This window comes from Hypomesus nipponensis, chromosome 26 (assembly GCF_054491055.1).
Source record: "Hypomesus nipponensis isolate SF chromosome 26, ASM5449105v1, whole genome shotgun sequence".
NCBI lineage: Eukaryota > Metazoa > Chordata > Actinopteri > Osmeriformes > Osmeridae > Hypomesus > Hypomesus nipponensis.
In genome coordinates, this window is record NC_140386.1 from 7,370,889 (window position 1) to 7,385,847 (window position 14,959).

The following is a 14,959-nucleotide window of genomic DNA, read 5'->3' on the forward strand; positions in this document are numbered from 1 at the left end:
GTGGTCGGCTAATCTCTAAGGCAGGGCATTAAAATAACAGCCTTTGATTGTCCTCGGCTCTCAGCCCTCATTCTACTACCCTCCTGGCTCGGAGGTTCTCCCCTTGGTGGGGGTTTACTCTGTGATTTGTTTTGCTAACAGGCTCCATATTTTGCCCATAAACTGTCAGCCTGTGAAGTATAATCTAGACATTTCCCATTGAGGCCAATTTCCTAAGGTTCAACTGAGCCAAAATCTCCAAGTTCTCTTTACAGAGAACTATTATCCTACTGAAATAATCAAACAGTGAGATGCTCAATAGTAGCTCCACAAAACACAAATACACACACACACACACACACACACATATTCATGTTTCATGGTACATCAAGCTAATATAAATGGATGTAAATGGATGCACATGTACAATTAAAGAGTCGTCCTCTAGTATTGTAGGTAACTGTGGCTAGATACTGGCAAGACTGTCCAAATGTCAGAATACAATATATAGAATCCCACCGATCCTGCTGTACAGTAGGTTGTATTATAAGTTTATATTTCTTTGACACTTGCATAGCCGGTGGAGAAAAAATGGGTTTTAGGAAAATGGGTGTTATAATCTTCTTTTCCTCATCGTCCATACTGGCTTGGGCATGCCCACAATGTGCAAAAGCGTAAGACTTTCCAATAAGATCATCTCCAGTAATCTCCCTGCTGTATTTCAAGGCTGGGGTGTTAGAGATGTAAATTCCTTGAAGACTGGGTTGAGGTCTGCAGCGCAGAGAGCCATGGCAGTCAGAGTGATAGATTACACTTCCCACGAGTATCAGGAGTGTACCAGAATTCAGTCTGTTTTAACCCTAATAGCGAGGTAATGCCAGCACCAACTATGCCAGCCACTTGCAGGAGAAGAAGCCATTGCGGATCAGTTTAAGGAACCACATGCCCAAGCATTTTATCTGAGATTCAGTTCTGAGGGCTATGTTTTCCTCTTCTGAGTCAGAGGATGAAACCACGGCCATTTTGAACACTGATCTTGTGCGGTATCAAGGAGGGGGTGAACCTGTTGGATGCATCAACAAACGGAATCCAGGGTGCAAAAGACAACAAACAAAGAAAAAATCTCAAATACATTTCTGTTATTGCATGTGTGTCTAAAGGGTGATTTCTGCAGGCAAACATATGACCCATCATCTATGACCAGGTGGAATGAGTCTGGATGAATGTGCTCATACTTGTACATGTCCATTCAGACTCCTAAAATATGTGGAACCTTTTTTTTTTTGTTTTCTTTCCCCGGCTTTTTTCCCCAATTCTTTTCGCTGTTCTTGGCTGTCAAGCTATATTAGTGTCCGATAGAAATAAGTCATTTAGAAGAGTCTGTGTAGGCCAGCCCCTGAACCCCACTAAAAGCTCCAGGATTAGGTCCCAGAGGCCTTTGTCTCCTCAGCCGGCAGGATTAGGGGAGATTTACTGCAAAAGAAAAAAAGTAGTTATTTCATGGCACTTTCATGATGAAACCTGGCCAAAGCTGTGTTGGCTGGGGGGATTATAGGCACACAAAGAGTGTGGTTGTGTGCGACCCCCTCCCCTCTGCCACCACCCCGGCTCCTCGCCCCCCCGGATCTCTTCTCCTCGCCAGGCAGGGACTCAACCCCCCCGCCCCCCCCCGCCCCCGCCCCCCCCGCCCTCTCCTCTCCGAGGTGTCCCTCTAGAGTGATGTTGTCTCTGATCAGGCCCCTCCGATCATAGTCATGCAGCGGCCTGCTCTGCTAATTACTTTGTTTGTCTTGAGCCCCTCGCGGGCTGCCCCTTTCGAATCCGAGAAGTCGACTGATCTCGACCCAGGCCACTCACATCCCCACTTTCATGACTTGAAGCCATCGAGAAATGAGATCAAATTGGAAATGTTTAAGTACTGTCCTTTGGCTTTCATCTACATGTTAAATACATACCGGTAAGGATTCAGTACTGCTGATGATTAGGATTACTGTACTGTAGGTGTGGAGGTAGAATAGGAGTTAGAGGCTTGCTGTCCCCTCGCGTAGAGTTTAAAACGGCTTAAAGGAGTTATCCTCTTCCTGGAGGATCCACTTACAAATGCATGGATTACAGGCACTAACAGACAAAGGTTATCCTCAACAAGTCACATCGCTGACAACAGTCTTAGCTCCAAGCAGGTGAGAACTTGTGGGTTTAATAACTGCTCCTTTAAGATGATGGGGAATTACTGGGAATGGCTCTGGAAATGGGAGAAATATATAATTACAATCAACATGTTGTTAAATACCTTCAATTTTCTGTGTGACATATTAAGCAGACACAAACAACTGTCTTTCCAGGACAGTATAATCTATAAAACACGAGTGGCCCATTACAGTAAATTGAGCTTAATTTTTGTTCTTATTTTCTTTCTTTTGCAAGGTTTTTTAAAGCTTAGGTCAATTAATAACGGGCATGGCCATTTGGTCCTCAAACTATTTTGTCAAAAGATTTGTTTTTGGATGTCAATTTCTCTTTCTAAAAGCTACAGGAGTTCAACAAGAAGATGAGTGGGGCCTGGTTTTGTGGGTGAAAAGTACCACCGTGTTTTTGTTAATGTCTCCTGTTTAACAGATGTTTCAGTTAGAGAACAGCAGTTGGAGAAGCCCCCCCCCCCCCCCTCCCCATACACCACGGCTTTCTCTTCTTCGCTTTCTTTAATTACTTATCAATAGTGGAAATTTGTATTGACAAGGACCTGTCAAGAGGGGAGCTTTGTAGTTGTCAGTTATCTGTGGGGTAGCTGCTCAGAGGACGGCCCCCTTGGACACAAACTGGATCGATCGGCACAAACACAATCGAGAGGCTTTCAGGCCCGCGATGTTAGGGAAGGGGCTCAGGGACCCAAAGAGAGCGGGTAAAGGGGCTAAGGACTTCTTCATTGGGGGAAATCGATGGGGCCGGCTGGCCTTTGACCTGCGGGGGAGAGTAGGAGCGGGCGGAAGGTCACTAGTCCCTCTTAAGCCCCAGTGAGTTCCAGGATCACGCTGGGAGCCTTGGCACTATCTATGACACACAAACAGCTTAGACTGACAATGACCCCCTACAAACACACACACACACATATATACACATACATACACACCCACACACATCCAATAATCCAGTTTGATAAATTTCATCTGAGCTATGGCATGAACATGTTTTTTGAATCCATGATGTTTAACAGTACATAACTCATCAACATTACGGGGATAATCGTCAAGACTATCATCACACAATGTTATAAACCAATACATCAAACTGAACTAATCACTATGAACCTGTGTACGGAACCAACAGGAATCCATTGATTTCACTTACTGGCCTCTGGTAATTCCAAACTTATGAGTTCCAGAGAGATATCATCGTCGTATTAGTTTCTCATAAGCTCTAGCCCTTCCCCCTGGGAGCAAAGCTCCAGGCAAGACCTTAACAGATCAATATGAGACACTGAGTTAAATTCGGTCGTTTAATTGAGCAGCAGGGGTTTGAGTTAATGACCACGAGAAGAAGTGAAGGGGAGAGGCTGGGAGGCTGGGGTCAAGGGTAGAGGCGGAGGGTTGGAGAGAGGCTGGCCAGGACCAAAGACAGCAAACACAGGACCTTTCAAACAACCCCGCCTTTACCGGACCATAATCCAAACCGTAAATAAAGGCTTCAGTCGACTTTCAAGCTGCAGATTTAGTACAGATTAACCAACAAAAAAAAAATCCATCAACAAGCCATTTCAGAGTGTAAAAACTTTTGACGCCCTTGAACAACGATCAAGTAATTGCATCGGAGGCGATATAACTTAGAACTGATGTGGAAACAACTGAGATCATTTTTGGTTGGCAGCAGCTGATTGGAGGACAGCACATCAACCACCCGCCCCAGTGGACGATTAGGGAGATGGACGTGGTCAGTTGGCCTCTCCCCCCAGAGGGCTTAGAAGGCACGATGCAGCTCTCTCCCAGCATGGTGTCAATCTGCGGTCCAATAAGTTCAGCCCTGGACCCCAACCACCCCCCCAACCCACCCCAACGCCTCCCTCAACCCCACGTACCCCTAGCAGTCAGAGGTGATCAGAGAGAGCGCCCTGATCGAATTTGATAATGAAGAAGAGCTGGCTAAGCTGCTGCGCCCCACATGCTCAAATCTCTCCTGTACTCCATAAACACTGGGAATCCCCCTCCCTGTCACTGGAACATTGTGTAGGTATTGATCCTGGGAGACCGGGGTCTTTAATACCTGGGGTCTTTGGTTTGGCTCAGGGAAATGCATGCTGACATGTGACTGGAGGAGCTCAATAGGCGACCGGTCGGAAGGAAGAATGGGCCTCTCCCGTTTAGCATTTCTCTCCCGTTTTGGTTCCCTGGCACACATCTGCTGAGGAGGAGAGCGACTGCCTGTGCACCTGCCGGGGATGTCAGGATCCAGGGCTACATGAGGTACCCAAGGTTCAGACTATGGTAAAAAAATAATATATATATATATATATACACATATATATAAATTCTCCCTCTCTCCAAATGGTAGATCTATGTCCTCGAGGTACCATTAAAGCCTGCGGTTCATTAAAACTCACATGCTTGTTATAGGGCTGGTGAGGATGGGGCCACTGTACAATAAACACTCACATAAAAGCTATTAAAGTATACGGCCCAACTGTTCTTCCTGACCAACGGCACAGGTGTAAAAGAAGACGACTAACAACATAGAACAAAGTTTAAATGTTTTATTAGCAAAAAACACACAACCAAAAAAACGATACAAAAAGGACAACTAGCAACCTTTGTACACCTCAAGTTTTTTTATCAAACGCAAACCGACATAAGGTAGAGCATTTATATATATATATATATATATATATATATATATATATATATATATATATATATATATATATATATATATATATATATATATATATATATATATATGCTGACTATATGATTTAAATAACTAGGCCTTATCAATTACTGGTTTTTGCCTTGTCGTTTATAGTGCGGGAGTAATACATACTATTAGTGTGAATAGAACATTTGCCTGATTTTACTTCCATGCAGGGCACATGCAGGATACAGAGAGTAAGAGGACTGAGAGCCATGATCTGTCTGGACAACACAGTGAGCTCTTCCATCACACTGAAATGACAGTGTTTAATTAAGCAGGATGGCTAAATCATCCAGCTAAATGAAAAAACTAAATGTATTTCACATAAATAGATTGTTAGGCTAGTGTAGTCAGAAGGTAGCTAGTTGATGTTAGAAATCATCTATTGATCCTGTTTCTACACCTCTCAGTTATCATGTGCTTTCAGAAACTTAACTCAACTTTCATCATACAAAATCTCGCTCACACCAATTATCGACTGTGAAATTCTGGTAAGGGTACACAAATGTTTCAGTTCTAGATACAAACCCTAAGTACGGTATTATGGATCAAGTGTTTTTTCCAAGGTAGAAACATTCATGGCTCAACAACCACTACCATACGACGTTGCCCCACGGCACGTTGGAACCAAGTCTTTCAAAATGTCCTTTTCTACTGCATTCACCCCACAGGTGAGGTCATGTGGAATCAACCCAGAGACAATAGATTAAAAAAAGTGCAAGTAGGGCTATGAAAGCATCCGAGCAGCAATGCGGTGGTCTCACCATAACGTGGAACAGAACAGGACCCTAGCAAGTATCCTCCTTCCTGTTACAGAAAAAGGTTTATTCATGATCCTATAAGGTCCAGACAAACATTGTTGCTAGTGGAGAAAAAAAAAAAAAGAGAAGAAAACATGAAAAATAATTGCTATACGCTTTCGTAAATGAAATACTATGGTAAATAAAAAATGAACAAAACACTGTTAATCTCTTGCTGCCTCCGAAACAGCCTCCCGTTCTCTTTCAGTCGGTAGAACCCTGTAATAGTCTGAGAAGGATCTCCCAGCAGAACCCTGAAGAGATACCCCATTCGGCTTCCCTTCTCTTCTTCCCGGTCTCACTGTGGTCCTCCCGGTCCAGAGGAACACAGGTGCCCTATCTGTGGGGGGTTGGGGTCATGAGGTCAGAGGTCATCTCTTCACCTTGGCGTCCTCCTTGATCTTCCAGGTCATCAGCTCCATGCAGGCCCGGGCGTCTTCGCTGGAGTCGTGACCCCCCACTGAGAAAACACACATGGACGTTACTGATCATGTGACCTGCTGAGTGTCTTCATCACCACAGAGACAGAGTGAGTGTACTCTCCAGAGATTTGACCTCAAGTTTACGTGCCACAAGCACATAACTATCGGTGCACTGGAATTCAATGTCCTACTCCTCCTGACTGTTTCCTAGCGGTCTACCCAAACTCCAGTCCTGTATGGCTACACATCTTATCTAATGTCCTCACCGTTGTCCTGGATGATGCGTTTGAGGTGGTCGGCCATGAGGTTCCTCAGTGCTCGTTTGTAGGGGAGTCCCAGGCGGTGAGGGAACACGATGGCCGTGTCCACCACGGTGCTGTGGATGAGCTGGGGACACAAAGAGAGACGAAACCATCACACCATGCCTGACTGGACACAACCACCACATAATCAAGTGGAGCATAATGTCACCATGATGGCATACGAATGTTTAAGGATTGTCTGTGTGTGTGTGTGTGCAATATGTGTGTGTCTGTGAGTCTGCCTGTTGCGTGTGTTTAGGTCTGTGTGTGTGTGTTTAGGTCTGTGTGTGTGTGTGTTTAGGTCTGTGTGTGTGTGTGTTCCCAACCTTGAGGGCAAACAGGTCGCTCTCCAGACTGTGGCCAATGAGGATGGACTCAGAGCTAAACATGCTGAGCAGCACCGCCTGCACGTCCCGCAGCGTGATGGTGGCGTTCTCCAGGTCCTCCTCCGTCACGCCCGAGAACCTGCACACGCACACGCCACAGTCAGGACTGTGCTGGTGTGAGACAGAGACAGAGAGAGACAGAGAGAGAGACAGAGAGAGAGAGACAGAGAGAGAGAGAGAGAGAGAGAGAGAGACACAGAGAGAGAGAGAGAGACAGAGACACAGAGAGAGACAGAGAGACAGAGAGACAGAGAGAGAGAGAGAGAGAGAGACAGAGAGAGAGAGAGAGAGAGAGAGAGAGAGAGAGAGAGAGAGAGAGAGAGCAGCTGTGTGTGTGAGAGGCCTCTCACCGTGTGTTGTAGTCCACCACTCTGCTCTCAGGTTTGACAAACGTGTCGTAGATCACCTTCAGCTCAGAGTTGATGACCGTCACTCTGGTCAGCTCCAGGCCCAGCACTGTGTAACACTGTTCCATAGAGAGAGGGAGAGACAGAGAGACAGAGACAGAGACAGAGAGAGAGACACAGAGAGAGACACAGAGAGAGACACAGAGAGAGAGACAGAGAGAGAGAGACAGAGAGAGACACAGAGAGAGAGACACAGAGAGAGACAGAGAGAGACACAGAGAGAGAGACAGAGAAGAGAGAGAGACACCGAGAGAGAGACACAGAGAGAGAGACACAGAGAGAGAGACACAGAGAGAGAGAGAAAGAGAGAGAGGCATCAATTGCTGAAGAGACATCTGACAGGATTTAAAAGCGTCCATCTGGCTTTTCCATCCGACCACCCACCATCTCACAATCCAAGGCGAAGACCCCACCGTTCCCGTCCGGAGGCAGGGACTTGTCGAAGGTCGTCACGTAGCCGTCCAGCGATTCTTTGCGTCCGTCTTGCACGTGTTGCTGTGAACACGCAGAAGTAACGTCAAGTACAAGTCCACCACCACAGGCAAGCTGAGTAGCATTAGAGCATGTAGAGAGTGCAGCAGTGTGTTGCTGGGTTCAGGGGTGGTACTGCCCTCTGGTGGTCAGATGCACTCATGGGCAGGACACAAAAACACCTTTTAAAAAGGTGACAGAAGGGGTCATTGAGCGAGTGTTACCTTTGCGACTTGGCAGCCTGTGGCACCTACAGCCCCTGAGCAGCAGTTGTAGTTAGTCTCCCATCCTCCTGAAACTGTTACACACACACACGGATCAGTTTCAACTCCAACAACAAACATCATATCAATCTGGTTTCCTAGTGATGAAGGGGTCAGCCAGGCAGCCAATCACAGACCTTTATGTCTCCGCAGGCGGCCCCAGTGGTGATGGCACTCCTCCTTACGAACACAGGCCCCGTTGACATTCAATTTATACTCCGCCCCACACCTGCAGCACACCTTGGAGAAGGCTGTACACACACACACACACACATACATAACAAAAAAAGCAGAGCAAGGATGAAGCTTCAGAAACGGACTGTCCCTCATTCTCCAGTCAGAATGTGTCCCACGCGATCACGTCTCATCGTCTCCCATTGTGACACCGGGCCGGTGAGGGTGCAGTATGGGTAATGTAGGCCGCTCACGGTCTGCGTTCTTCTTCTCTGGCACGTTGTGGACGAGGGCGCGGCCCGAGCCCTCGGGGTGGGGCCGGGGGTAGCTGTGTTCCTGCAGCTGCTCCTCCGTCATCAGGTACTCCCTCAGCTTCCTGTACAGGGCGGCACCTGGAGGGGAACGTCAGCGCACACACTTCCTGTCTTAGGAGGGGGCCTGGCTAAGTATCGGTCCAGGAGAGGAGCGGAGGGAAGGAAGAAGGAAACCCCCCTCTTCCTCTCTCTCTCACTCTCACACACACACACTAAACAATGAGCCCAGACCTGCTATGCTGTCCAGGGTGCAGGAGCTACATCCACATCACCAGAGGGCGCTGTGGGCACAGGCACTCACCCATCAGTTTCTCCTCCAGCTGTCGGCCTGTCCTGTTGAGGGTGTAGCTGGTCTTAGCTGCCAGGCGGCCCCCCAACAACTCCTCATGAGTCAGGGCCTTCCTGTTCCCTCCAACCCTGACCGCAGGGCTCTCTGTGGAGCAGACACACACACGCGCGCGCGCGCTGTTTACACCGTCGACACGGGAGACTGGCACACAGGTGAACGGCGTGTGACGTACTGGGGGCGGGCGAGGAGGGCGTGGTGATGTTGCTGCGTAGTTTCTTCAGCGTGTTCACTGCCACGTTGAGGTAGATGTTCTTGCTGCTGCTCCGCTCGTACACCACTTTCTCCTCGTCCAGAGCCTGCGAATTCACACACACACACACACACACACACACACACATAGAGTTTCAGTGGCAGAGCATAACGACTGCAGATCTAGAGGTCGCCGGTTCAAATCGCCCTCTGCATGTCTGCTAAATGGATATGTAAAAGAAATAGACGTTAGCGTGGTGGTGTCAGGAGGTGTCGTGTTCTCACCATCTGGAAGGCTAGATCTTCTGTAGGGCAGAACTTCACGCATTCGTCGATGAAGGTGTTGAGGTATCTCTGGCGGACGTTGGTGGGCACCCGAGCCCCAAACTCGGTGGGAATGACCGGCCGCTTCATCGCAGTGCTCTGGAGGTGGAAACAAAAACAAAAAAAACAGAGGTGACCTGGAGAAACGCCCAGCCCTCGACATGTCCTCGCCCCCTGCCCTCGCCAAGCCTGGGGCTGTCGGGACAGGCTGAGGCCCTCACCTTCATCGTGGGGGTGTGCGCCACCCTCTTCTGGCCAAACGTGGTGGTGGTTTTGGACAGGATGCCCGCCGAGGTGTGGGCCTTCACAGACAGGTGTCCGGGGAGGGTCCTGGTGGGCGACAGCACCCGGTTGGCAGCGGACTTGGCCTCCACAGCACCTACACACACCGACAGGTTTCTCAACAACATGGCCCTGTTTGGCGAACACTGGCATAAGTAACACCAGGGTGTCTGTGCGGTTGGGTCCTGGTTAAACAGCCTCAAATGAGGGTGTGGTGGAGGGTGAGCACCCATACTAGGTTTGGATGAAGATGTCAGCGGGCTGGGGCGATGGGCTACCCTCTTCCTCTCTCCTGGAAAGCTGGGTTTGGGGCTGCGGTTGAGGCTGGGGCTGAGGCTGGGGCTGAGGCTGGGGCTGAGGCTGGGACTGGCAGAGGCTGTCTTCACAGCGGCAGCCAGCTGGACAGCCTGCTGCTGAGCTATCTGCATGCGGCGGTAACAGATCTCCTGTGGTGTCAGTCTCCTGTAGGGCGCTGGCTTGGGGGCCGCGTCCGCCTAGGGAAGCGAGGGAAACGTCTCGTTGAAACAAGAACCGAGTTCCGTTTTCAGGGGACAGGAAAAGTCACGTTTGGAAATGGGATTCAAACTTACGTTTCCTTTGGCTGAGAAGTGAGAGACCCTCTTCTTCTGCCCGGGGAAGAGAGTGGTTAGCGTGCTTTCCGTGTCCTCCTCGTCCTCTGAATCTTTAGAGGGCTAGAGAGAGACACAACTCGGTTACGTCACAATTACAACCGTCATTCCATCACTATACTGACTTCAGAGAGTAACAGAGTAAGAGTGACAATGGGGGTTGTCAGGGTACCTGCTTGGCTTGCCGTCCCTTATCCTCCGTCTTCACGTGCTTGGACTCGTTGAAGATCCGGAGGCACTCCTCCATGGGGTCCGAGTCAAAGTCCAGGTCCACCTGCAGGGTGGAGAAGTCCACGCTGGGGAAGTCCTCGTCCGCCCGCTCGTCCTCCACGCCGCCGTCCTCGTCCTCGGAGGACGAAGGCGTGAGCTCGGAGGCCTTCCTCCTGCTGACCCCTCCCCTCTTGAGGGCGGCGGCCGACCGCCTCACCAGCTTCTCCCCCTCCTCATCGTCATCCTCCTCTTCCTCGCTCTCCTCCGCGCTCTCGGCCCCGAACAAGTCTGCATGGCTGAGAGACCTCCGCTTCACCTTGCCCGCTCTCCCGTCGCCGGCGCGGCCTCTCTTCCTCGCCTCGTCGCTGGAGGACATCCCGCGGTTGCCGCCGCCGGCAGCGGCCCCTTTGCTGCACTTCTTCACCTCTTTCTCTTTCCTACCGCCGTCCAGCTGGCCGTTCCTGGGCGCCTTGTGCTTGTGGGGGTCCCTTTCCCTGTCTAAAGTCTTGACTTTCTTACAGTCCCCTGCTTTCTCTCTCTCCTTCTCTCTCCGACTCGAGTCGCTCTTGGCCTTCTCCGTCTTCCTGCCCCCGCCGTCGTTCCTCTTCTCGTCTCTTCCACATTTGTTGACGGACTTCTCTCTCGGCTTGCTCTTCTCGTCCTCCCTCCTTCCCTCGCTCCTGCCGTCTCTCTTTGAGCCCTGCTGACTCGGTTTCTTCGACATGTTGGTTTTCCTCCCGTCGACCTTGTCCCCAGTTCCCTTCTCCCTATTACCACCACTACTCTTTTTACCCGTGTCCTTGTCCGCTTTAAGCACTTTCTCCGTTTTACCGCTCTTCGCGTTGCTAGATTTACAAGCTACTTTATCATCCTCGGTTTTGTGTTTGCGTCGACCGGTCTCCTGGTTCTTGCAGTTTTCTGGCAACCCAGGTTCCGTGTCCTCTTTCCCCCCAGACGGCTCCAGACTCCTCTGCTTCGACCCGCCCGGAGTGTCCCTCGCCCGGTCCTTCTGCCCGGCCGCCCCGAGGTCGTCCGCCGCCCCGGTGCTGCTCCTCCTCCGCTGCAGGCGGCTGAGCGACGTGGGACGGTACTCCGTCCCCGAGGCCTCGCCGTCGGACTCGGAGAGGCTGAGCGTGTATTTCTGCTCGTCGGCACGCTGCCGGGGCGCCCTCGTGGCCGTCGGCACGTACTCCTCGTCCGCCGATAGTTTGGGCTTCCTGTTTCCCTCCTCCTTGGAGGCATCCTCCTTCTTGTTCTTCCCGGCCAGTTTGGCCGAATAGTTGGAGAGAGGGTCGTACTCCAGGTCTGTGGATGGTTTCGAGTGGTCCAAACTGTACTTGGATTTAGACGAGGGGGCGTTGGAGGACTTGGGGCTGGGAGGTGGGGAGGGCAGCTGGGGCGTCTGTACTCGAGGCAAGGGCTTCTTCACGGATGCTTTACAAACGGAAGTGGGCACGTATTCTAGAGAACTGGCCCGGTTGTCCTGGCTGTCTGAGTCTAAGGTGTACTTGCTGGCGCAAGGCGTGGGGTTATAATCTGCCGTGGAGTTGATCTGATAGCTGTCTGGATCATACGCCAAGTGGGAAGTCTTTGGCTTTCTCGATCCTGCCCTCGACAAACTGGTGGTCGGGTCATATTCCTCAGGTATCGTCTTTGTACGTTTGGCTCCCGCTTTGAGGGACGTGACAGTGGGTTCATATTCCTCAGACACAGTCCTTGACCTATTAGCTCCTTTGGTTGAGCTGGAGGTGGGTTCATAATCCTCAGACACAGTCTTCGACCTTTTAGCTCCTTTAGCTGGGCTGGAGGTGGGTTCATATTCCTCAGACACAGCCTTCGACCTTTTAGCTCCTTTAGCTGAGCTGGAAGTGGGGATGTACTCCTCATCGCCAATGCGGGACAGTTTCCTCTTCTCCCTTTCCACCTCGTTGCGGACCTCCGCGATGGCCCGGTTAACCAGTTCCAACTCAAGGACCCCCAGGTCGGCTGATGCGGTCCCGGAATCTCCATTCCCTTGGTCTTTGGGCCTTACCACGTCCGGGTTGAACGGGTCGTAGCCTTGTTCTGCACACAGTCAAGAGACACAGCAGAGATCAACACAAAACCGAAAAAACAAATCATTGGATCCACTACCACAGCACATTAATGTGTTTCATATTAAAATGTAATTCACGTGTATACGAACCATACACCGATAACTTTAAGTGATCTACTGGACAGTTAGGCAGCTGTAATCAAGCTACATCTAGATAACAACAAAAGCATGGTAGGACCGCTACAATGGAATGACTGTCTAACTCCACAACAGAAAGCTAGCTACCTAGCTTTAACTAGCACAACGGAATGAAACGCACCTTTGTGTTTGGAGTTAAGTTCTTCTGGCTTTCTAGCGTCACTTGCTGCATACGACTCTCGTCTTTGTTTACTGTGCCTAAAGTGACAGTATGGTCTTTTGCATTCATCTTTGTCGCTTTTCCCCTTACAATATTCGCTGTAAAATGGGCAGTCAATCCCACGGAAGAAACCGGTGGAGCGCAACATCGTTCCCACAGACCTGTCTCATACCCGCAGGGACAAGACGGATCTACAACGCGATTGTTTTAGTCGATATAACTCGGAAAACCGCCCATCAAAAGAGATCGAACCTGCAATTTAACAATAACAATGTCTCTACGACGCCATGTTGGACAGCCAAAGAAAACTGTCGCAAAAAGCCCCACATGTCGCACATACCTACGTCATTTAGAATGCTCTGTATCTGCCTGTTCCAGACAATGTCTAAGCATTAACCCCTTGGTATAGTAATGCATATTTGAATGATGTAGTCAGGTTTTGGGTAACTCGCCTAATGGGCATTAGGCGATGCATTAGATGTCCAAACTAAGCTTTGACTAAATGCAGTCATCTATAATATATAGTGTGGAGTGTATCATGGCCAAAAAGGTAAACCGTTACTGCGCTCTGCCATTCATTTCAAACAATGGTTTAAAAGACTGAAGGACTCATATTGTTTTATTTCACAGGAACATTATCAGTCAAAGGACACAACATTTAGAGAAGACCTAAACAATTTGTTAGGCTGCTGCTGTGTGGAAAGTTGCATTTCAAGAAGGACACCAAAAACGCTTTAACATGGCTGGAATATCACAGGAATCCCAACAGTTCTTTGACAGAAATTGGAAAAGTACGGTTTTCTAAGCAACAGAAATAATTCGGAGACCAGGTAACAATTTAGGGCCCACATCCGCCAGAGGGCTCTCTAACGGGAATGACGACACCAAATTGACATCACAAATGTGGTGCAAGAATTATATTCCTGTTAAACATGACTAGGATTCTTAACGTAAAGCAATGAAGTCATACTGTTTAATGGAACATTTCAGTACCATCAAGTTGCTCAATGCTCGATTAAAGCAATGTGCCTGCATGGGCAAATTGGTCTAGTTGACGAACGGGTTAGAACGTCTGAAAGCGGGGTTAACACACAATATGAATAGTTACTCATTTAGGAGGCTATGAAACTAAGCTTCTTTAGCAGATAACGCCACAGCTTACCTTTGGGCGTTGGCTGCTATTAACACATAAAACACCTAATTGTTAAAGCTCAACCTCGATTCAACCATATTGACAAACAGCCTCTGCGAACGACCAACATAAGGAGGCCCTATAGAAACAACTGCTCATCTTGCGACGTTGCCATGCATTATTTTATAATGCGCACCTGCTGCACAAAGACAATTAGGTCAATCATTTATGCAAATTGGTCGTAGGTAGCTTTTAAGTTTCTCCGCCAATACTTAACGCTCGCACAGTTGTTAAGCAATAAGGCAACTGGCAAAGGTAGGCTACTGTAATACGGTAAAAACAGACAACTGTCTGGTTAATACTCAACGATCTCCTTAGTTTTGTTTTGGTAAAGCGTCTACTAAATCTAAACACGGTACGTTTCATAATAAAAACACTGAGTTTTTGTTAGCATTATTAGCCTGTTATTTTACTTAATGCTTTGACCCAGGTTGAGATTCAAACCACATCGATCACGCAACAAAATATGACTTTAGTGTTCTTTGTGCTGCCTTCGGGTCACATGACCAAAAGGTTCATAACGAATCATCGTTGTGTTTACCCAATACAATAGCAAATAAAAATAATTTTCTTTTAACCTTCACAATGTGGAGGGTCTGAGACAGACCAATGCTTCACTTTGTTTTTGTATGCGGTAAAGTTGTTGCAAACGACGGTGGGTCACAATGATTGATGGGTCAGAATGACCCGAAGAGAACACAAGGGTTAAGTTGTTTAATTTCAGTTTGAGAAATCGCCTGCATTTATACTGGTTTTGTTTTATTTTATTCAGAGAAGTAGTAAATCAGCCACTAGGTGGAGACATACACTGCATTGTTCAAGTGCACTCATGTTGCCTGAAGCAGCCTGATGCACACACACACCCTGCTATTGCTTCATTTCCTCCGACTCCCTAGTGACGTTTGCGTAATGTAGAGAATGGGTTGTTACAGAATTAAAAAATGTGGACTGGCACAGAGGCATTCTTCTGCGTG

The 14,959-nt window shown here is 48.8% G+C and overlaps 1 protein-coding gene across 1 annotated transcript; it reads right to left on the minus strand.

Annotated features, from left to right (window-relative positions):
- Positions 1 to 4,965: 4,965 nt before the first annotated feature.
- rexo1 (REX1, RNA exonuclease 1 homolog) lies at positions 4,966 to 13,097 on the minus strand. The gene is made up of 16 exons (XM_084693040.1): positions 12,755 to 13,097; positions 10,363 to 12,464; positions 10,152 to 10,253; positions 9,797 to 10,055; positions 9,501 to 9,658; positions 9,241 to 9,378; positions 8,939 to 9,062; positions 8,719 to 8,850; positions 8,358 to 8,495; positions 8,067 to 8,180; positions 7,891 to 7,964; positions 7,580 to 7,690; positions 7,139 to 7,254; positions 6,729 to 6,867; positions 6,367 to 6,487; positions 4,966 to 6,138 (listed from the first exon to the last, which is right to left on the minus strand). Exons 1-16 carry the CDS (start codon positions 12,939 to 12,941, stop codon positions 6,050 to 6,052), a joined length of 4,104 nt encoding a protein of 1,367 aa, XP_084549166.1. The 5' UTR covers positions 12,942 to 13,097; the 3' UTR covers positions 4,966 to 6,049.
- Between the last annotated feature and the right edge of the window lie 1,862 nt (positions 13,098 to 14,959).

Coding starts and splice junctions, on each gene's coding strand:
- rexo1 (XM_084693040.1), bottom strand. CDS start 12,941: ATGTTGCGCTCCACCGGTTTCTTCCGTGGGATTGACTGCCCATTTTAC. Junction 7,965..8,066: donor CCGCCTGCGGAGACATAAAG/GTCTGTGATTGG, acceptor TGTGTGTAACAG/TTTCAGGAGGATGGGAGACT. Junction 6,488..6,728: donor GCGACCTGTTTGCCCTCAAG/GTTGGGAACACA, acceptor TTGTGTCCCCAG/CTCATCCACAGCACCGTGGT.